Source organism: Phasianus colchicus, chromosome Z, assembly GCF_987193195.1.
Source record: "Phasianus colchicus chromosome Z, bPhaCol1.hap1.1, whole genome shotgun sequence".
Lineage (NCBI taxonomy): Eukaryota > Metazoa > Chordata > Aves > Galliformes > Phasianidae > Phasianus > Phasianus colchicus.
The window spans coordinates 16,454,370-16,476,736 of NC_143476.1; the positions used below are offsets into that span (position 1 = coordinate 16,454,370).

General features: G+C 36.9%; 1 protein-coding gene across 3 annotated transcripts; it reads left to right on the forward strand.

Annotated features, from left to right (window-relative positions):
* The first annotated feature begins 322 nt into the window (after window positions 1–322).
* NREP (neuronal regeneration related protein) lies at window positions 323–22,367 on the forward strand. 3 transcript variants are annotated; one of them, XM_090131592.1, is made up of 6 exons: window positions 323–531; window positions 635–682; window positions 1,449–1,560; window positions 2,174–2,230; window positions 16,598–16,675; window positions 20,695–22,367. In XM_090131592.1, exons 4-6 carry the CDS (start codon window positions 2,228–2,230, stop codon window positions 20,818–20,820), a joined length of 207 nt encoding a protein of 68 aa, XP_089987718.1. In that variant the 5' UTR covers window positions 323–531; window positions 635–682; window positions 1,449–1,560; window positions 2,174–2,227; the 3' UTR covers window positions 20,821–22,367. The 3 variants fall into 3 exon arrangements, with proteins under 3 accessions (XP_089987718.1, XP_089987717.1, XP_089987719.1); XM_090131591.1 differs by lacking the exon at window positions 1,449–1,560 and having other exon boundaries at window positions 324–531; XM_090131593.1 differs by lacking the exon at window positions 323–531 and having other exon boundaries at window positions 539–682.

Here is a 22,367-nt window from a genome sequence, read left to right on the forward strand (position 1 = left end):
TGGCCGCCGCCCAACCCCGCGCCCGTGCCGCCGCCAGGGGAGCGCCGGGCCCCGCGCGCGCGGTGCGGCGCGAGGGCACCAACGGCCGCCGCGGCTCGCCGCTCCCCTCAGCGCCCGGGGGGGCGCCGCCTCCCGCGCCGCGCGCTGCGGCCGTCGGCGGGGCGGTCGCTGGCCCGGCCGCCAGACAGCGCGGGGACGTGCGGCTGCGGATTATTGCAGACTAAGCAGTCTGGCGCTGCAGCGGCGGGCGGGGGAAGGGGAGGGGGGGTGAGAGGGGGGGGGGTGGGGGGAGGAAAGGGAGGGGGGCCGGTGGAGGGGGAGGCGGGCGGAGGGAGTGTGTATGTGTAAGGAGGGGACGGGAGGGGAGCGGGGAGCTGGCGGGCAGCCAGCTACCATCAGAATTAGCTCATTGTTCAATATAACCAGCGCTGGCAACCGAATCCCAGCCCGAGAGAGAGAGAGAGAGAGAGAGGGAGACTTTCCCCCAGCCACCCCCCACCCCTTTTTCTCCACGACTGCACTTTGGAAGAGGTGCAGTCATTCCTCCCCACACCCCCTACCCTCTCTCCACTCCCCCAACTATAAATTCCCTCTGTAGCATGCTGCCCTTTTTTAATCCACATTTGTGTTTCAGATCATGTAGAAAGGACAGAAAGTGAGCAGGGAGCGGGGGCTTTTGTCTGTAAGTATATGCAATTCCAATCCACAGAATTTCATTTTACTTTTTGTTAATCCTCTCTCTCTCTTTCTTTGTTTCTTTCTCTTCGTTTCCTTTTGCCCTTAGCTGGTCTGTGCTGCAGCTTGCTGCACCCTTTCGCTGCACATTTCCAAAACAGGCTTTCTTATAGGAGATGAGAGAACGTGCAGTATATGTGCTTAACTCTTTGTCTTTGTGTTTTGAGGCTGGATTTTTGGGCTGGGGATTGTGCTGCACACATGCAAGGGGAGAAGAGGAGTGGTTCTGTAAAACTAATTTCTTTCTTTTTCGGTTTTTCACTCCGAGATCACCAAAATGCCTTTCTGATTTTTGTGCACTCAGATTTTTTTAGCATGTATGCAAGGCTCTAGGATTGGGTTTTCGTCTCTTTTCTTCTCTCTTGTAAAACGAATCTCCCTCTTCTCCGCCCTGACACTGGATTCCTCTCAGGCTGCTGGTGTTTATTTTTAGAAAGCAGTCATTCTTGCAACTGCCTTCTGCGTTTTTGCATGTGCAGCAGTTAAATTTTGGGTGGTTCTTTAGGAAGAGAGAGGAGAAAAAAAAAAAAAAAAGAAAGAAACATGCAGAAACAAATGTATTTTGGTGTGCGTTTTTTGATGTGCTTTCTTCCAAATGTTCCTATGTCCATTTATAGATAAGAGTTTGCAGTTTTCTGTCCAGCATGTATGTATGTATTTGTGTGTAAACATATGACTCATACCTAATTATATCTCGTACATACACACTATAGGTAAGAAATATATAATCAGTAGAAGAGAAACTTTATTTTTTCACTTTGTGAGAACTGGTAAAGGAGGTGTGCTACAAATTCACTGAGTTAAAAGAGCAGTAATTTGAACGAGGTAGGACTTACTCTTTTTTTCCTCCCTATTAAAAATAGGTGTATGCGTGCGAGTATGTGTGTGTGGAATAGAGGGAGAGAAAACGGGAGGTTATGTAATGCAGTGCCATTTCCAAAAATACCTACTCTGGGCCGTTACATTGTGAATGCCTGACACTGTAATGCGTGTTTCTCGACTGCAAAAAAAAAAAAAAAGAAAGAAAAGAAAAGCCACACTTTGTAGTATGGCTGCAAACAACGGACCACTTTTCACAGTAAGCATAGGTTGATGGGTTTTGTCTCCTTGCCTAATTTTTAGGTGTCTTAACCATTAGGACTCTTCAGAGAAGTACCAAGTGCTATGAATAGCATACAGTTTTGCAAATCCAAGTGCTAGGGATTCCTTTTTCATATATTTAATTCTACAGAACGCTGAAGAGCAGAGGAATATGGTATATAAGTGTACATGTGGTTAGAATAATTTGCATAACTTTAATCTTAACCGCTGAAGCTTATTCTTGACTCACTACTGTCACATTGGGGGAAAAAAAAAAAAAAAAAGAAATAAAACCTTTTAAATATTGCGACAGTTCTAATTATGTTTGTTTTCATTGTTTTTTTTTAATTGCTTTCAGATCCTTGTGCTACCTGAGAGAAACTGCAATCCTAAGACTTAACAGAATCTAAAAATGGTAAGAATTAGCTGTTTTAGCAAAGCTTTTTTTTTTTTTTTTTTTTTAATAAATACAAACCTTTTCCAATCTCCAGCATCCATTTATAAAAACAAACTTTTTGAAGTTAAGGAAATTTGCCATACAATGATGGATGTACCTTGAAAGTCTCCGTATGTTGGATCTTTGCTTTTCTTGCAATTTTTGAATAAAAATCTGAAATCTCTCTTTGTGTAGTAAGGCTTATTTAATTGCAAAACTGCATGCTTAGGTGACTGTGAAAAATACACATCAGAACACTTTTAGGAAAACATTCAGGCAAAACAGTATCCAGTAATTTCATTCTCCCTCCCCCCAAAAGAAAAAAAAAAGAAATAGATCAGTGTAATTAGTAAATGAAGTAGATTTAATATTACTCTGTCAGGGAAGTACATAAGATGCAAACAGGTTTTTCTTATTATTTGGTAGTTTTTCATGAATTATAGCTTTTCTTAGTGATACAAATCTGTTTCAGAAAAAAAAAAGGAAAGAAAAAGGCTAGGCCTCAGCCTAACTGAACTTGCAAGCACTTGGAATATATTTAATAAAGAGTGTTCAAGAATTGTCCATTTTCTTCAGTGCTAATTGTGCTTATATTTTTTACTGAGTACAGCCCATATGTATTACTGCTGGCATGTATTAATTTTGAGAATGAAACAGATTATGCACCTAAACATTCTCTAAATATGGCGTTCCCTGGAATGTTTGAGGGTCAGCAAGACAAAGACAGTTCTTTACTGAGGAAGTAGTAAAGTAGGCATAATTTAATTAAATGATCTGTAGTCATCCGGAATTCTTGATTGAAGACCCAACTATTCCTGAATGCGTGTGTGAACATAAGTAGGATTTATTTTGATCGCTAATAGTGTGCAGTGTTATCATAGACAAAAGTGTGTTAATGTATAAGGGGCAATACCTTCCCTAAATTAGCATTGAGTAAATATTAGAATGACCACAAATTACTTTCTATATGTGATGGAAAATAATGTGTGATATTTTCAAGGACACACTACTATGAAAATTGGGTTAAATTAATTGCATTAATTATATTACACTTGTGTGGGCCTTTGAAGTTGTTTTGATGTGGAGGAGGAAGGATGAAGCAAAGGGCGTTTAAAATACAATATGTCATCTGTAGTAAGGTTTTTTCTTTAAGGCTCCTTATTTCATATCATTCCCATCTGCAAAAATAAACTTGCAAATTCTGGAGTTTTAATCTATTCTGGAACCTACTTTCATCAAAGTGCTTTGCTCATCTGTACATAAATGAATAGTTGGGGGTGAGGAATTATAAGGGAAATGATTCACTTAAGCTGTGAATAGAAATCGTGTTAAAATACATTCTGTTCACACAACTGTGGAATACTGGATAAGGAAACTGTTTTTCTACCAACACCAAGGTGACAATCAGCCCACATTTTGAGATGGTATGCGGGCTGTTATGTGCAATATAAGCCTATCTCTGGAACAAAAGACTATTTTAAGTTTTGTTAGGCATAAAATAGCCTTTGGTTTTTACCAGCAGATGGTCCTATAAATCTAGCAAGGTTCCTGTGGTAGTCAGAAAAATCAGTTTTGTGAAAACAATCTCCATGTCAGAACATAATATACAAGTTAGAACTATCCAAATACAGAAAGTAGTATGTAATTACCCACTTGTTCACTGAGGTGGGTATGCACCTTTTGTTTTTGCAATGTAACATAAATCAAAATCTGATTTGTCTGTTTTTGAAAAGTTCTGTATTTGTTACGAAAATTCTTAATTCCACTCATTTGTGATTGTTTCAGAATTTCAATGTAAGGAAGATGAGTTTTTGCTCCAACTTAGAAGGTTGCCTAAGATGTGATATTTGTCAGGATCTCTTTGCCTACTGACACCATTTTCCTTCCTTTCTTTCTCCCTTTCTTTCTCCCTTTCTTTCTCCCTTTCTTTCTCCCTTTCTTTCTCCCTTTCTTTCTCCCTTTCTTTCTCCCTTTCTTTCTCCCTTTCTTTCTCCCTTTCTTTCTCCCTTTCTTTCTCCCTTTCTTTCTCCCTTTCTTTCTCCCTTTCTTTCTCCCTTTCTTTCTCCTTTTTCCCTTTCTTTTTCTTCCTCCTTCTTCTCCCTTCCCTCTTTCCATCCTTCCTCTCCCTTCCCTCTTTCCCTCCTTCCTCTCCCTTCCCTTCCCTCTTTCCCTCCTTCCTCTCCCTTCCCTTCCCTCTTTCCCTCCTTCCTCTCCCTTCCCTTCCCTCTTTCCCTCCTTCCTCTCCCTTCCCTTCCCTCTTTCCCTCCTTCCTCTCCCTTCCCTTCCCTCTTTCCCTCCTTCCTCTCCCTTCCCTTCCCTCTTTCCCTCCTTCTCCTTCCTTCCTTCCTTCCATTTTTTTTTTTTCCTTTCTTTCACTTTTGTCACAATATCACTGGATGTAATATGAAGTCATATCACTGACATACTTTCCTTACAGCAATGGACAAACTTTAGCATAGTACTTGTTTTTTTTTCTTTTTGTCAAACATTTCTTTAGCAGTTGTGATTCACTGGAAAAATTATTTATATATCAACACTTCTTACATTGAAACACATAACTGTAAAACTACTTGCTTTGTTTTTAATATAAGAGCTCATTCAAACATTCTATTCTGCTTTCCCTATTCAATGAGAATTTGGCTGTTACATTTCATCAGGCTTAACTAAACTTCATAAAATAAGGGGGAAAAAAATGCCCTGCTTATTCCATAGCTACACTGAAAGTTCATTAATTATTTAGCTAAACTTAAAGTGACCAGAGTGTTACAGTGACCAATTACGAGTGACCAGAATAAACTTGCCTAGTAAGAACAAATTAACTCTTGGTGTAACTTCACTGTCTTATCTTCTCAGTTTCTTGATGTTCTTAAGCTGTTTACAATTAAAAAACAAAACAAAACAAAAAAAAAAATGCCAACAGCTTAGTAGGTTAGTTGGTTAGTTTTCAATGCTGCTTCTGTTCCTAGACATGGAATTATTACTGCCTCATAACAGTTTAATTTATCTTTCTTGGAGATATATAATAGTATATTATATATAGATATATAATAGTAGCAATTTAAAGAGGAATAAAAAGGCAAAGAAGTGTAGTTTGTGTTGTATCTCATGGACATTTTGAGCCATCTTACACAAGAGTATGTGCCATTTGAAGATGTGTCCTTACTTATGTATTATTTACTTGTAAAGTGCCCACATATAGGAGAAAAGTATTTATTTTTTATTTTTAATTTGCAACGTGTAAGGTCTTGAGGTTACTTTAAATGCTAAGTTTATTTGAAATGCTGGAATTTCAGTATTCCATCTTCATGGAAAATGCTGTATGTCATAACATACAATTTTAGATTTTAGTGCTATTTAAGAAAAAAAAAATTAAACTATTAGATACCAAAAAAAAAAACAAGCAAGCAAACAAAAAACTACCATTACCCCCCAGCCCCAAAAAACCAACCAAACAACAACAACAACAAACCAGCAGGGTTTTTAGAAGCTGTTTAGGCTAGGTGATCCAGCCATTGAAATGAAGATTCCTGTCAGAAGGCTGAGATAGAGAATTCTAATTCCAGTTTTCTCTGACTTAATGAAGACTACTTACAAAACCAGGAGCGACTTTTTTTCCCTTTCTTGTAAGCTGTCTTCCCACCACACCTTCTCTTTCCCCCTCTCTTCTCCTCTCTTCCTCTCTCTCCCCCTCTCTCCCTCTCTGTCCCTTTCCTCCTTAAAGAAAGAAATTACAAAGGCATTTTAGAGCTTTCACAGTGTGTTCTGGTTTTTGTTGGTGGTGGGGCTTTTTTGTCGTTGCTGTTTTGTTTTTCTTTCTGAAGCACTCAGGTATGTCCTGTTTTTCTGTTCATCGCAGTTAATTTCTGGACTTCAGTTCTCAGTTTGCAGTGTAGGTTCTAAGGAATTTAAGTGACAAGTTTACCAGTAATTGGTAAAAGTATGCATCAGTACATAGATACATCCTTAATAATTTAATTTTGACTGACCTGACAATAAAAAAGTGTTTTACAACAGCTTTATAATTTATTTCAGACATAACATGATTAGATGACTTTCTTTTAAAACAATATAACTTTAGAATTGTTCTTGCAGAATCTCAAGACTAGGACTTGTAGAGTATATCCATGTCATCCCAAAGCAAAAAGTCTCAGAGGAAGGTCATTTGGGCTGACGAGTTATGTTAGCATTCCTGTCTGAGCAGCATCCATTTTGAGGCTGTTCTATCACACAGAATAATTTGCAGTCTCTAAATTTCATAGTCTTACTTAAGGAGGAAAAAACTATCAAGGAAATGATTTTCTTCAGTAATTCAGGGAGAAACAGATGATAACCTGCATTTGGACAAAGGGGAAGAAAATCACCATCCTATATCTTTTTGCATTTCTTCCTGAAATATCATATAATATCATATAAGTCAAGTGAAGGTATTTATGAGATATTTATCTCGTATTTAAGATTTCATCCCAGCTTATCCATTATCAACATTTTCTGGCGTGTTATGTGCAGATATCTTTATGCACTCTTTAATTTTCAGTGCCTGTAAAATGATTTCACTTTGGTTGAAATAACTGTTGATTGCTTTGGGACTGCTTGTGGAACTGATCTGGCCAGAGATATGCATATTCCTATGCTCTGAAGAATAAGAATGAGATACTGAGATGAGACATTGCGTTCAGATTGATAATAGAAACACATTGGGCAAATATAACTGCTGATCTGGCCTGAGAAAAATTATACTGTTTTGTTAGTTATTGCTGAGTCTGCATTTGGAACTGACATCTTTAGGGTAATTCAGATTTGCAGAGGAGCTGTAGGACTATACCAGATCTAGTTATACTCCCATATAGTCAGAAATTGGCCAAGAGAAGTAAGTGAGAGAAAGGGGGTTTTTTTGTTTGTTTGTTTTTGCCCAGTACTTATTCATTACTGAAAACTTAGGAAGAATTAAATGCACAGCAGCTTAAAATACAGATAAGTAGAAATTAAAACTCACTTTTTGTAATTTTTGCTAAGTCAGCTGCTCAAATATGCAGAAAAATAAACAAAACCTTTACTTAATTATGGCTAGAAATATATGAAAAGGAGATTGAGAAAATCTCATTTTTGTCCAAAGCAGATGTTGTGGGTATTTCTGTGATACAGCTCATCTGCGCATTAAAAGACAAAAGCTTTCTCTATACATGTTTCCAGTCACAACCATGCATCCTCTGGGTGCTAATTTTTTTAACTATGCAGCAGCATATTCTATCTGATGAAAACAGTGTTGACATGTGGACTTGGAAGTTTAAATAACACTTTGTCCAGGACAAACCTCTACTGAACATTTTTCATGGGCTGAAACTCCAGAAAATCAGAAATAAGAATTCATATACACCTTGTAATATGTGTTATGTTATATAGTATGACAGTTGTGTCATGCTATGTTGTGTCATACTATGTTGTGTAATACTATACTGATTTTTAAGTCTTGAGACTGAAAGCCTGCCCAACAATCATTTATTTCACTCAGAATACTGTTGCTTTCCACCTGAGCTCTGGTCATTGTGCAGATGGCTAGAGAGAGGGAGAGATACTGTGCCTAATAACCCTCAAACATCTTCATAAAGAATAATATAGTTAGTATCATTGACTAGGATGGGATTTTTTAATATTTGTATTTTGTTTCTATTTCAAATAATTATTCGTCCTGATTCCGCACTGAACTGTGTTGGTTGAAGATGCAATCTGGAAAGGTGCAAAAATGTTCTTTTCAAGTATTTAACATAGAATGATACTATGAATCATTGTTTGAGTGTTACATGAAGTTCAATTTAGATTGCTTTTCTGGCATATTCACTGTTACACTACTCAATGATTCCCCGCCTAGATGCTCCTGTGAGGTTTCCTGATGTTTCCTTCTGTAAATACTACGTTAGGAAAAAGGAAAGAAAGCAAAATATCACAACCTCAAAACAAGTAGCATTTACACATCCTGCAGGAAGAAATGTTTCTATATTAATTTTGTTAACAATGTTAACAAAATGTATACAATGTTCTTGTCTGTCTACTTGCGTAGAGTACCTCTGTGGAAAGAAATTTTTAAAGTTCAAAGGAATTTGTATGATCTCATGAGGTAGAATAAGCAGAATAAGTAGAATAATATGAGCACTATCAAAATGAACTCTATCTTAGAACATTGATGTTTAGCAGGCACATATTTACATTATGTAGTTGCTCAAATATATTAAGTTACAGATAAACAATTCATTCTTCCTTCTTTATTTTAACATTAATTTATCTATGATAAATCTCCAGTATGAAAAAATGTGAGTTTAAATAACTCTCCTTAGTGGCATAAAAGCTTGTGGTAAAATTTCTTACTTTTTATTTCTGAGATAAGTTGTTATGTAAGGCAACATAAAATCAGAAACAGTACTTGACAGAAAAAGTTGTTTTCTTGTTGTCTCCTGATGAGATAAGTCCCAGAAGCCACAGCTATTTTATTCTTTTCAAACTATGCAACATATACGATATGGTTCACATTGTGTTTTATATTTGGAGTAACATTTAGGCTATGCTAAATCCTGGTAATGGAGCTGATGCACTGACTGTGCAGGTTAAATGTACCATAATGCTTTCAAACACCTGTTACAATATCATCAGTTGTGGCCATTTCATCTTTTCTAATGAGGTAAGTACTGGCTATACAGTGTAGCTCTTTCTCTCTTTTATGAGGTTACTCCTGGGACTTTCAATACTTGCCTGAAATACATTGTTTGTGAAAAGGTCTGGTCTCTTATGAGGAAGGTTTTCACTGCTAAGCTCTGCAGGAGAGCAGGTGGCAGAGGCTGTGAACCTTCCTCCACTTGGAGGACAAAATCACAGTTTCTAGTCATCTTTCTGGTACGTGTGGGAATTTAAACAATTAAACAAACAGAAAAACAACAACCCAAAAAACAGGGTGAGCCCAAAGCAATCAGTGTATTAAGCTCTCTGAAGTTATATTAATTCAGGGAATTTGTAGGAAATTAAATAATCACCTATGCTTTGGAAGCTTAGCTTAGTGTGTACATTTTGTGTAACACAAAATTGGAAGGAGGAATCTGGGAAGTCACTCTGTAGAAATGAGTGTTTGGGGCTTTCTCCTTTTATTCTTTCTCCTGCATAGCTCTACTGGCTGCTGTTCTTGCTGCCTTTTCCCTAGAATCAAAATTTTATGCAATGAGGAGGCTGGGCTTTGTGGACTTTTAGTCAGCCCGTATATACAGGACTCCTCCTGTATTGCTCCAGTAATTTTTCAGTATTGGGTATGAAACTAGTGAAGAGCTTGAGCATGCAACATTCGGTCCTGAATATTGCTGCCATGCTGCCTGTTTACCTGACTTTGTAGGGAGATTTAGAGTGCATCTACTTTTGCAGTTACCATTAAGCATAGATACAAATGGTTACTATTTAAATATTTCACTACTTGATTGTGGTTGAAGATCAACGATGAACTCACTGGTAACCAAAATTCAGATACTATTTTAAGTTTGAGGCTTGTTATAGTTGTTTGTGTGTAGTAAAGTAATAAAAGCTACCTTTGCAGCACATAGGAAAATTAGGGGAAAACATAGTATTATGCAGGTTTTGGAGTTCAGTTTTCTGAGGGGCTTGTTTTGTTATTTGACTTCTGTAATGTTTAATAGTTTCAGAGTCCATGTACTCAAAGTCACTGTTGGAACAATGCAGTTTACAACTTTTTATTGGTTAATGGAACTTTCCACAAAATATACATTTGTTTCTTTCTGTTCTTCTGAAATAATTGCACTTCTTTTCCTTTCAAGAAGTGATACTCTGGTAATAAATATGTTTGCTAAATTCAGGAATTCAGACAGAAGTTGGATGAGTGTTTATGACAACATTCACAATGTACCACTTTTTTTTTTTTTTTTTCCCTCTTACTTTTCACATGCATGGTAAATATTAACAATGCTCTGCTATGGTTTTTGCATGCTTAATGAAGGAAAAGAGCAGTATGAGTGCACTTGTAGCACACAAACTAAATTCAACCTGACTAGTACAGAAAAGTCCAAACTGAGCTCTCTGCCTAAAAATTACATTACGCTCAGATGTTGTGGGGAGGATTTCTCTCTGGGGAAGAACAAACTGTTTTCTGTAACTAACCTCATTCAATCATGTATATCAGAAAGCTGCTAACATTTCTGTTATGGGTTCTTACCAGCTGAAGAATTTGGCAGGAACGTGCTGACTATATACTCAAGCTAGATTAGCTTGTGTTTTTCCCCTCCTGAACACCATATTTGCTCAATTTTGGAGGCCATAGTCAGGTAAGAGACCTTTTGGTGGCAAAATATGCTTGCTTAGCCTGGATCGATATCTCTTCCTGCAGCAAGAGGCTATGAAGCAGTAAGGTGACATTATGTATTGTGTAAATTTTACATTGTATGTCTTCTGATTTTATATGTCTTTTTAAGACATTAAATGTCTCAAAATTATGTATTTTAGTAAATTTTATACAGTCATTCAGATAGTTTTTTTGTATATGCCATGAGATTCTGAAAGCACATATATAAAAAAAATCAAGCTATGCAGTACAGATTAAGACAAGTGTGATATCTTTGAGGAAGCTGATACAGATTAACCAACATAGGAGGCTAGATAGAAACAACTTCAGTGTAATCTGAGAATACAAGCTCTAAGAGCAGTGAAAGAAATAATGGATGAAGATGGGTTTTTATGGGAAGTTTTGTGTTCACATATAGGAAAATTACTTCCAAGATCACTTGCTTATGTTGTATAGGAAAATAGAAGATAACATCTAGTTCTGTAAAACTGACAGAAATTGAAGAAGTGATGAACAAGGACTACAGAAAGAAAAATATATCAAAAACCAAGCAAACACAAAACTGAAACAAGAACCTAATGAATAAACTTGCTAATTCATGTACAGCACAGGGAGGGAGATGCAAGGAAGAGTGTACTTGTCTCATTTAGTCTTCTTCATCTCAATGCAGTTGTGAGTTTGAGTCATCAGATGGGGAGGAATAAAATACAGCAATAATAACTTCCCTATGAAAAGGCAGAGGCAGAAAAGGATGCTGATGCACAGAAGTTAAAGGCAAGTACAGGTGTGCAGCTGTCTTACTAGATTCTGCCAATATGCTGTCACATGTTAATTCTTACTGTAATGGGCAGGTAAAGTCTACTTAAAAAGATAGACTACTTGGATTAATTCCAGTCTGGAAGGGAACAATAGCATAATTATTAATCACTTCTCCCAAACCATTTATCTACCCTTATTTGCAGTTTGAAGGACGTGTGAAATGACCGTTAAAAAACCTTTTTTTTTTTTCCAGCCACTGAGTTTTGAATGCTCGTGGCATTGATGTGGAAAGCATGATTGCTAGGAAAAATGTGCTACCCTGACAATACACTGAAAATGCAAAGACAGCTAATAAATAACTTATTAGGATAACTGTTATACCTCAACCAGAACTTCAGACTTGTGATGCAAGAAAAAGCAACCTTGTATACAAAACTGAGAGACCTCAAATCTACTGAGCTATTCATCAAAGCATTTTTAAATCAGTTAAGTTCATTAAGTTGTGTTTTAACTAGGGAAAGTTGTGGTTCCCGATGGTTTAATAGGGAAAGTTTCCTCACTGATTGTGTTTTGGAATCAGCCAATGAAGACTGTGACTGCAGCTTCTTAAATACAAAAGGTTTGCCAAAATTTCACTGACATTGTTCCTTCTTATTTGAAAGGCTATGAGCAGTCTTGATGTCCTGGCATTTAGGATGATGCAGAAGACAAAACTGAGTGGCAGCCGTCTGTCACCCAACTAAATTCTTGAGAAATAGCAACTATTCAGCTGACAGTTGCTATACGTATTTAAATATTGTATACAAGATTTGGGACATGGTGGACGTTAGTATCATATGCTATCATAATGCTCTCTTCACAATCTTAAATTCCTGCAGATAGGTGCATCAGCTTACCTCTCACAATTCAGCAAATGAATGATAAAGCATGCATTGATCCTAGCACAAGTTTTCTTTTGGTTTTGTTTAGAATTTATTAGTTCTTTAACAGAACAATTTATTTTATGTTAAAACAGCAGGTACTGTTCGTGCATCTGTATGGTACTGGTGGACTGCCATTTATGAGGAGTCATTTAGAGGATATAGAAGTGCACGTTACAACTCAAGCAAGCTGGCATGTAGGAATCATAAAAAGCTGCAAAGAAATAACTCTCAACTTAGCAGGCAACGTGTTCTGATTTTTGCAAAACAAGATACATCAAGACACAATTGGAGAAGGTCTGCTGGGCACTTTTTGACTGTGCTGAGAGCAGGCAGAAAGGAAATAAAGAGAACCTTTTTTCTAGAAGCTCCAACACTGTTTATTTGTGTTACATCACCACAAAGCAGTGGTGGTGAAAAATCTGATCTACTTTAAAAGTATAGAGGTATAGAAATGCCCTCACAATGCTAGGAGTGTAATGTTAGCACACCGTGAAAGTGGTGTGATGGCACTTTCTTTCCTTCTCTCAACATATACATCTGTCATGTTACTTCCTTGTTTTTCAGCCCATGGCCATTTGTGTCTGAGGAAAGACTGATAATCCAAGATTGGAAAAAAAAAATTATTTTTTTTCCCCTAGGTATGCTAGTGCAGAGTTACCAGACATTAGGAATTCAGTGTTCTTCTCATAATTCCATTCTACCTCCCACCTTCTACCATTAATTGAGCTGAAACTTCTCAAAAGATGATTGCTGCTGCACTCAGAGTGGTTGGTTTTCTCTGATAAACTTCTAGTTTGGGAATCTAGATTGCAATGGACTTGAACAGGAATTCAGTTGTGGCCCACATTAAAAGAGAGAGAGAGAGGAAAAAAAAAAAAAAAAAAAAAAAAAAGAATAGAAAAAGTAGTTCTGGGGACTTTTTGTTTATTTCTTGACTGTAATAATCTTAGAAATACTTAACAGGACTGTGCTCATTGTACTGAGTTTAGAGCATCTTCAATCTAGTTTTGTTTTGTTCTATTTTTTCCTCATAATGGATGTTTCTGAATGTTTGAAAGATGCTTTTAGTATGTAGGGATGAAGAGTGGATAGTAAGGAATCATTTTAGCATTTTAACTGATACAGTAAATTATGTCCAGCTCTGTAAATATTATTTTACATGTTTGTTTTGAAGGTAGGCAGAAGTTTGTGCTCCTTTACTGTTGCTCTTAAAGAGGACAGAGATTTATGAGAGGACTAGTGGCTCATTATGGAAGAATAGGCATTTAAGTTTTGAAATGTTGGTTAAACAGAACTTCTGCACTAGCAAAGAGAGGATTCTTGGTTTATTGAACAGTGGAGAAAAGAAGAGCTTACTTTGGGAAATGCTTCTGATTTTGAAGAGAAGTAGCAGTAAGTAAATAGTTCCGCAGTCTGGATGCTGTAGTAACTAAGTTAAATAGGTTTTTATTTTCCTCACCTTTGCTTTTTCTGATCTATAATAGTAATTTTTATTTTTTATTTTTTAGATTTTCAACAAAGTGGGGTAAAAAAATTGAAAATGTTATTTATAGGTCATGACTGCCTATATGAGGTTGGCCTCAATTTTTGGTCAGAACTGTTGTTATGGAACACTACTTCAGATATGTTCCACATCAGTTTGTTGCTTTTTCTCTGACTTTTTGAAGTGAAATGTATGGTTTTGTGTATCACTTGTTCTTCCAGAAGGATTTCTTCCAAGGCTAATAATGCCATTAGTCAGATATTTAGGAACGATCCACTTTGACAATTTATGGTTGAACTTTACTACCTTGATATTTCCCTAATGAGTTGGGCTATCAAATTGAGTCAGTGTAGTGCTCTTTTGCATTGTTTAAACTTACAGGAACTTCGGTTCTCAATGTATCCTAAAGTTCAGTAGTTGTTTTCTAAATCCTGATGTTTTTGCTATTTAAGCCAAGCTTGTATTCTCATAGTAGTCATGCAGGAAGTACTAAGAAATTAGAGGATGGCGTGTATCAATGAAAGCATTTATCTAAAGTGTTTCTTCATGGTAACAGCTGGAATGCAGTAAGCCTCATATCCTATTTTGTAATGAAGTATTGCTTTGCACTTCTTCTCTCCCTGTAGATCATCTTTCATGTTGCAGTGTTTATATCAGTTGTTTCGAGATGCTGTTGTTTACTTAATGTTCTTGCTGTTTTATTTATAGTGTCAGTATATGTGAACATAAAAGAAGTTTCTGCATTTTGTAAGACAGACAGCATGACAAAATACCAAGCTGTCTTTTTTTCTTTTTTGGTCCTGGTGGGTTATACGAAGCCCTGAGTGGGCTTTTCCATGTGGGCATCTTTTTTTTCATGCCAGCAACTTCCTCTACTCAGACAGTCCAAGCCATGATTTTCTGGCCTTTCAACACTTTTCCAAAGGCAGGTGCTGAAAACCCTTTGTCAGCACAGTTCAGGACTTAGCAGCACGTGGAGGAGGTTTACTTTTTATCTTACAATGATGGTCACAGTATTTGCTTTTGAAAAGCATATTGAGAGTAGGACGGTACTAAATATTTCTCCATGGAGAAAGCTGATGTGAAAGATAACTGGAGATAGCTGGGGTAAGCACTGTGTGGTGTTTTTGTGTGTGGGTTTTTTGTTGTTGGTGGTGGTGGGATTTTTTGTTTGTTTGTTTTTAAACCTGAAGCATAGTTCCTGTATCTTACAGTTCAAATCTTTCTCTCCCTGCCTCATCCCTAAAACCCACCTTCAAACTGCAGTCTCTTGAAGCTCTTAGTAATGTAAGTCTGGATGCTCCTCTTATGTCAGATGTTATTTTATTTCTTTCAAATTGAGAACATGGAGTGCAAGACCTATATGCTAACCTGAATCTGGTTCAGACTCACTGGAAAATACACAAATTCCTCTCCATCATAATTAATAATGTTTTTTGTTCCTTATTCTTTCCTTCTGTAGGAGAATACACATTTTTGTGTACTTGCCCCTTTTATGTGCATGCCTTGTTGCTACTTCATGTCATGAGCTTTCACACAATGAATATGACTACGTAAACAAGATAAAGGCATAGATGCAGGTTGCATAGTCAGTGATTATAAATATCAACAGGAGAGCTCAGGGTTTACATGTTATCTTTCATTAGAGTATCTCAGAGATTCAAAGGAGAACATTAGCTGATGAAATTACAGAACACTTTCTGCATTATCCTATGTCAACCATAGTTGGGGAGCATGACTGGCTTTTTTGAGATCATGCAGTAGTCCCAAATATAAAATAAATCCTGATGCTCTTATCAGTAGGCAGCACTGCATTTTGCACTGTGGAAAATTGCAGAAGAATGTGTTGTGGCAGGCACTGCCTCAGGCCACATTCTTTAACTTTCCCTCCTTCATTTCCTACTTTATAGTAGAGTTCTCAATTTTCTCTTCAAAAAGTGATTTAAATAATCTTCCAATAATTTCTTCAAGCTATATCTAGTTCAGTTGTGTCAACTGCTCAAAGTGCAACTTTCCAGAAATGAAAACATTTCTCAGGCTTCAATACAAATACAATGGCATGCAGGTGAATTAAGCCTTTCTCCAGGAATTTCATTGACAAGGCAAATTTTTGTTCCCAAAGTGTGAATAAGTTTGAATGCTGTAATTTATCATGTTCAGCTTGAAACAGTTAGATGTTCAAGCACCTTGCTGAAAGAGTTGTATTCTTTAAACCAAAGGCACAGCAGGCATACCCAGCAGGGAAACAAACTTAAGGTCTTCATTGTTATATACAACTCACAAGTGATCACTTCAAAGCTTAAGGAGTGTGAGATTGGTACGTGCTCTGGCCTTCATCCTGAGGATTAGGGTCTGAAGCACAGGAGGTTTTCAGATCAGACTCATGGTAGTAAATGAAGTGTATTTGCTTAGCATTTGCTCCAGCTGCCCACTGTACGCTGTCATGAATCTCACGCATTTTCTGGTAGGAAAAGAAGGCCTAGGAGAAGCGTGCTCACCTCAGGCAGGATTAATAGGACCATTTCTCCTATGGCTGCATAGGAAGCTCTGCCACAGAGCAACAGTAGGTTGGTATTGTAACCACCAAATCCTGCTGACAACTCATTTATCATATACAATGTGTTGGTGTTCCTTTGAAGTCTAAAATATTGGGTGTTGCCACAAGATTATAGCAGTGCTCAATGTATTTAGGAAGAATTAAGTTCCAGTTTACAGTTCAGTGTGAAAGGATTATCAAAGTTGCGTTCCTCTTGTCTCCGGTAACTATCAGCAAAGGTAGTCATCTTCGTTATCTTCATTCTTCATTTTCCTTCATTCCCCTTATCCTAAAATTGTACCTATTTGTGTCGCTACAGGTTTATCAGCCAAGGCAAATGATTTGGGTTAGCCAGAAAATCTTCCCAACCAGCCATGGAGATGGGGGATTTCTAAAGGTAAAGTTATTTGTTATTTCTCTCATCTAACAGTTTACTAAGATGAAAGTTTCCTGAGGGAAAAAAATACACAAACAAAACAAAAGAAGAAACCAACAAGCCACAAAATACTGACAGTTCAATGGAGTTTATTTTATGACTGTTTCAAGAACATGGTTAGGTTTCATGATTTCATCATGAGTCTCGTGGTATTCTGTTTTTCTCGAAGCTTTGGCTCCATGAGCCAAGCAGTTAAGTGAGGATTTCAGCATTCATTCTAAAATCTTGTTTTTATCATTCAGACTTGCAGAAAACATGGACTCTTACTGACTACATATCAGAAAGGAAATGTTAATTTTCAGGAGTTCAGATTTCTTAAGTCTGTCTGATGATTTTTCAGGCTTGACATCTGAGTTTCAAATGCTTGATTTTGGCCGTTGTCACTTACTAATAAAGAGGGAACGATAATGTACAGAGAAGGAAGGAGGGTTGTTGTTTTTCTTTTGTGAGCTTTTGTGCTTTACCTGGCTTAAATAACAAGCATATGAAACATAAAACAACATGACATTTTTCATTCAAGTTTGACAGGAAGGTCAGAAGAAGTGAGTTATCAGACATGACTGATAAGATTTTGTTCTGTTGCCATTGCTGGTTTCATTAATCCCAAATTGGATTTGAAATCTGCATAGGAAAGAACAATTGTTCAGAACTACAGAATGTGTAGCTTTATTTTTGTTTCTCATTCATTAATGACTCAAAGGCTGCAAAAAAATTGTAAGGTCAGCAAATAAGAGCACATGGAAAACTGTTTTGATTTAATTTCCATTACTATCTAGACTGCAACTCCTTGTTATCAAAATCTGGATAACTCTATATTTTACTTTTATTTCTTTATAAATAAATAAAAAAATTCATAGTTGAATTGACTCATTTGAATTTGACTCCTTCAAATTAACATGTACATTAACATTAACATGTAAGAATGCCATTCCTAACATTCAGAGTGTTCTTAAAGTTCATCTGAAAATGCTGATAGCAATGCCAGGTAAAGGCAAATGTACCAAATGATCAAATGCTGTCATATTTACAGTAAATGAATTTGCTAATGTTATTAATCATCTGTGTGTTTACTAGGTGATTTTTTTTCTTTTTATGCTTCAGCTTTGAATGTTTCATTCATCACTACTCAAAGTAATTCCTAAAACACAGGAATAAGGTTATGATCTATATGCAAAATATTTCATAACAATGCTGCATTCTACTGGCTTTATGAGTAGCCATGTATTTGTATTGTACGTATCTTGAAAAAAAATTATCAAAAGGGATAACCTTCTCACCTATACAATGTTATAGGGGCTCTTCTTTCTTTATAGTTATTGCATTCCTGATTTTTCACCACCATTCTGACCGTTATGCAATTTTTCAGAAAGTATTTGGCATAAGCTTAAAAGGAGCAGTTTTTAGTTTCACAGTTAAGCTTCAAAAGCAATTTAAATATTAGCTGCACACAATCCAGTTTCTAGCAGAGTATCAGCTTTAACAAAAACCCAGTGTAGTTGGAATCTAACTATTGTTCATCATGCTTATGAAATTAATCAGGATAAATTTCTGGAGAGAACTGCAGAAACTGCTCAGCCTTTTTGCAACTCAACATTTTAGGTACTCCTTTTTAGTACCAAACTGGTTGAACTACCAAAAGAATGAAATAAAATCGATAGAATTTATTAAAAAAAAATCTTTTTTTTTTCTGATGTTTTTCTTTCTTGTTGTTTTAGATTTTTTTGTTTGTTTTTATTTTTTTTTTCCCCCTCATACAACCAACAAGCATAAATGGATACATTCATTACAGACAACTTACTTCCCGGCCCAGAAGGGTCGTATGGGATTTTTAATCTTATGATTGTATGGCAGAATTTCAGCGTTAAGATTGTTTTCACAGCTGAAAAGGAACTGCCCAACACAATACTTTTGGAAATCTGCCCAGACCTTTGGTCTGTGTGGTGTCCCTGTTTTCACATGTAAGTTTCTAGTTTTCTTCTCATATCCTGTAATGATACACAAGTAGCAAATTTATTTAACAAATGAGCAATTCCACATGGGTGGAATTTTCTGGTGTCCTGTGAGGGAACATATTTGTACAGTCACTAGAATTTAAACATCATTTTCTCACTCTGAAATGCTATCTTTTGCAAAATCTCCAATTTGATTCTAACAAAGCCAATACTATGTTTCTACTAGTTCTTCTACAGCTAGCAGACTTCTGCATTTCTACTGAGTGAAACCCACCCAGTTTGTAAGTTTCTGATGCCCATATAGGTGTGGGCACTGTTTTTCCCTAAGGGAAGGATTTCAGCCTTTTCAGGCTGATAATCTGGCTGGGTGCAGTGCAGAGCCCTGGGGTGATCTGTGTGACTGAGAGTAGAATATAGCCTGTTATCTTTGATAAATACAGTGGGAAAGCCCCAGGGTGGCTTCATTCTTAATGCTAGAAAATATGACAAATACAGACATTCCAGTGAAAATTATGGCTCTGAAGAGCCATAAGAGAAAAAGAAGAGAAAAGGGAAGACCCTGAAAACTGCACTTTTTAAGTTTTTAAATGCTGTTCGTTCAGCTTCTGTTTCAGAAACTCAAAACCCTTTGTCAGAAGAACTGAACTTGGAGAAGATAGTTTTTGTTTCTTAAGCAAATTTTAAAAATAATCAATCTTATTCAATCATTATGTATTAAAAAATAAAATAAATAAAACACCTTTACAATTTTGAGCTCTTAAATACAAACTTAAAAAAAAACAAACAAACAAACAAAAAAACCAGCAATAATACAGAGGTCTTTTCAAAAATTTGGAATGTACAGCTAATAAGCACATTATTTTTGTTCAAAATGCCATAGTGACATATCAGTAGCAAAGTATTTTAAGCTTGTACTTAGCCTTTAGGCCTCCTACTGAGGTTTGAGCTGAAACAGGTATTCATGTTGCTGATTAGGCTCCAGCCAGTAAGTAATTAAGTGTGGTGAACAAAATAGAGGTAGGTGGGTAGCCTGCACACTACATCCTTACTTTTTCAGAGACCACAGTAATACACTACAGAGCCTTTGAATTCCCATTAGGGAAAGGATAAGTGCTCTTCTCAATGAAGTATTACAGAAAAGTCTCTTATTAGTGTATGCTAGATGCATAAGACATAAGGTGTTTAAAAAATTAGAGGGTTAATCTGCAAAAAAATTCTCTCAATAATGAAATAATCTTACATAACTCAGAGACACTTCTATGTTGGAGGCAGGTGGAGCCATGAAATGGAGCTTGAGTTATAGAAACAAATGAGCAAGGTAATTTGTTAGTAGATAGTACCATGAGCATCAGTTTTTTTCTCACTTGTGTTAGTACTGAGTTCTGTTTTCAGTGGGGGCTCAGTACTTTCCGTTTAGTTGTGGCCATGAGTTTTTCACTAACTATACTGAGACACTCCATCTTTATTCTCTGCTTCATATGTGCAAAATGGATAATTACTTGGTTTTGGCCATATTTGTAATAATGCCAGAAGTACTTCACACTCATCTTCCAGTGCAGCTGCAGGCCTCAGCAATCCCAGCCATTACAAAGGGCACTGAAATTCCCTGGTTTGGTGTTGGGTAGTGTAGGAATGTACAATTGGTGATCTGTTGAAAAGGTTTTGTCTTCATTGCATCTCTAAACCTCTAAACTTGGTAGGATGATTGGGGTATTCCCAGCTGCAACAACTGAACAGAATTCCTGGTGGAGGGCTGTTGCTGACCTAACTCTGAAATTCTTTGACTGCCATGGCACACTTGCTCAGCCCCAGAAAAGACTTTTCCTCAGATGCTGCATAGCTTGCCTGGCATATAACAATCTTTTCCCCTCAGTGGCATTAGTATTAACAGTTGATTAAGGTATGTTTGGTAGATATTTACTTCTGAACCAAATTTAGGGGATGTTGAATATCTTAGGACATGAGAAGGGAAGACCCACCAGACATACTTCAGAGAATCACAGCTAATGCTATTTTTCCTCTCTGCAGGGATGTCTTCCCATCTCAAAGGAAGTAAATCGCAAGAAAGAAAGTGAAGTGGAAGGGGCATGTGGGGCTCCAGTAAATGGCGATGATCACCATTTCACCAAAATCAATTACCTCTACACTTTTTAGTCATGATTTTTCCATTTGTATCACATATGGTGTATGGGTTTGATGAGGTCATGGTGTCATATATTGGGAATTGTTTCTGTGTAAATCATCAAGTGTAAGAAGAAACTACGGGACTCTGAGCCTTGCTTTAGAAAATAACAGTGGACAAACGTGTACCATAAAACTAGGTTTAACATTCTGACTCAAGCGAAAGCTCTCAGAATTTCACACTGTGAATCCATGTTTACAAACATTACAGGTGGGCCCTCAGGCCTGGTTCTACCACAGCAATGTCTTCCACTACTCAAACTCCACTGCTTACATGAAACTGGTAAACTACTCTCTCCATTTTCACCATCCCTAACTGCTTTTTGCAGAGGCTGAGAGTCCCCCTTTTTTCATTTAGATGTAACAAACCTAGTAGTTTATTTTCATCAATTGTCTGTATATCTCTATATTTTATCCATGTACTCTTTTGATGTATAGAAGTAGTATGAAACTCATGGTTTCCTTGTGGTAAGTGATTGTGATGCTGCCACGGGATTTGAGACACTGATGAATGGTGCTATTTTGGACTTTAAATATGCTCCTTGGCAAGGTAGCTCTGATGGAGTTATTTTTTATTTCCATGTTCTGAGAAGGTGTTGGTACTTTGTTTTTCTGAATGTTGTTCTTTAGACTGGACTGACTTGTTTACTTGTGTCTTCAGTGTGGCTTTCTTATTCAGTGCCGTAGGTGAGTAACTACTTATAGTGTACAAGTGAGGAACTGATTCCCTGTCAGGGTCCACTCACAAACTTGCAGTTACAGTGGGAGCAATCACAAAACTGTAATTTTATATAAAATCTCCTTTCTGACTTCTATCCACCTAGCGGAGAAAAAACGAGCAATAATTTTTAAGCAACCTCTCAAAATCTGTTTTGATTTTTGTCATTTTTAAAGGCCTTTTTGGAAGAGGGACAAGTTTTAAAGTCCTCTTCTACTACATAAAATAGGGGATATTGTAAGAAACATACTGCAGACTTCTGAGAGGTGAAGTCCTATAGGGGAAAAGAGTACATTCCCACAGCACTGTCAACATACAAGGTTTACATTTTTGTTCTTGCTCCCAGATATCTATCAATACAAAACAACACAAAATACAAAACTAAACAGTATCATTTAATCATGGGATGTTGTTGTGTTAGAAACAGTCTGAAAGCCCACCTTAATTTTTTATATAATTCTGTCTTTTAGCTCTTCCTTTCACAGGGCAGGCCTTGTTCTGAACTGTTTTAGCTTCTGACTGTTAAATACCAATGCATGCACTGCACTTCCTTGATTTCTTTCCCTTCCTCTCCTTCTGTATCTCTTTTCTTTTCCAATAGATTAGATTCATCTATTGTGCTGTATATAGAGCAACAAATAATATTCAGCAGTTGTGGCATTTATGTATAGTTGCAGTTGTGTACTGCTGAAAATGCAGGCTTTTGTAACGATGTGATCTTTAATAATGCACTACAAGTACCCAATGTATTTTAGCTATTTTAGTAGGATTTGTTCAATAAATATGCAAGCTCTAATGGTAA

Excerpts from the sequence above, each read along its gene's own strand:
- NREP (XM_090131592.1), top strand. Across the intron at positions 16,676-20,694 it reads GAGATGGGGGATTTCTAAAG|GGATGTCTTCCCATCTCAAA; the intron begins GTAAAGTTATTT and ends TCCTCTCTGCAG.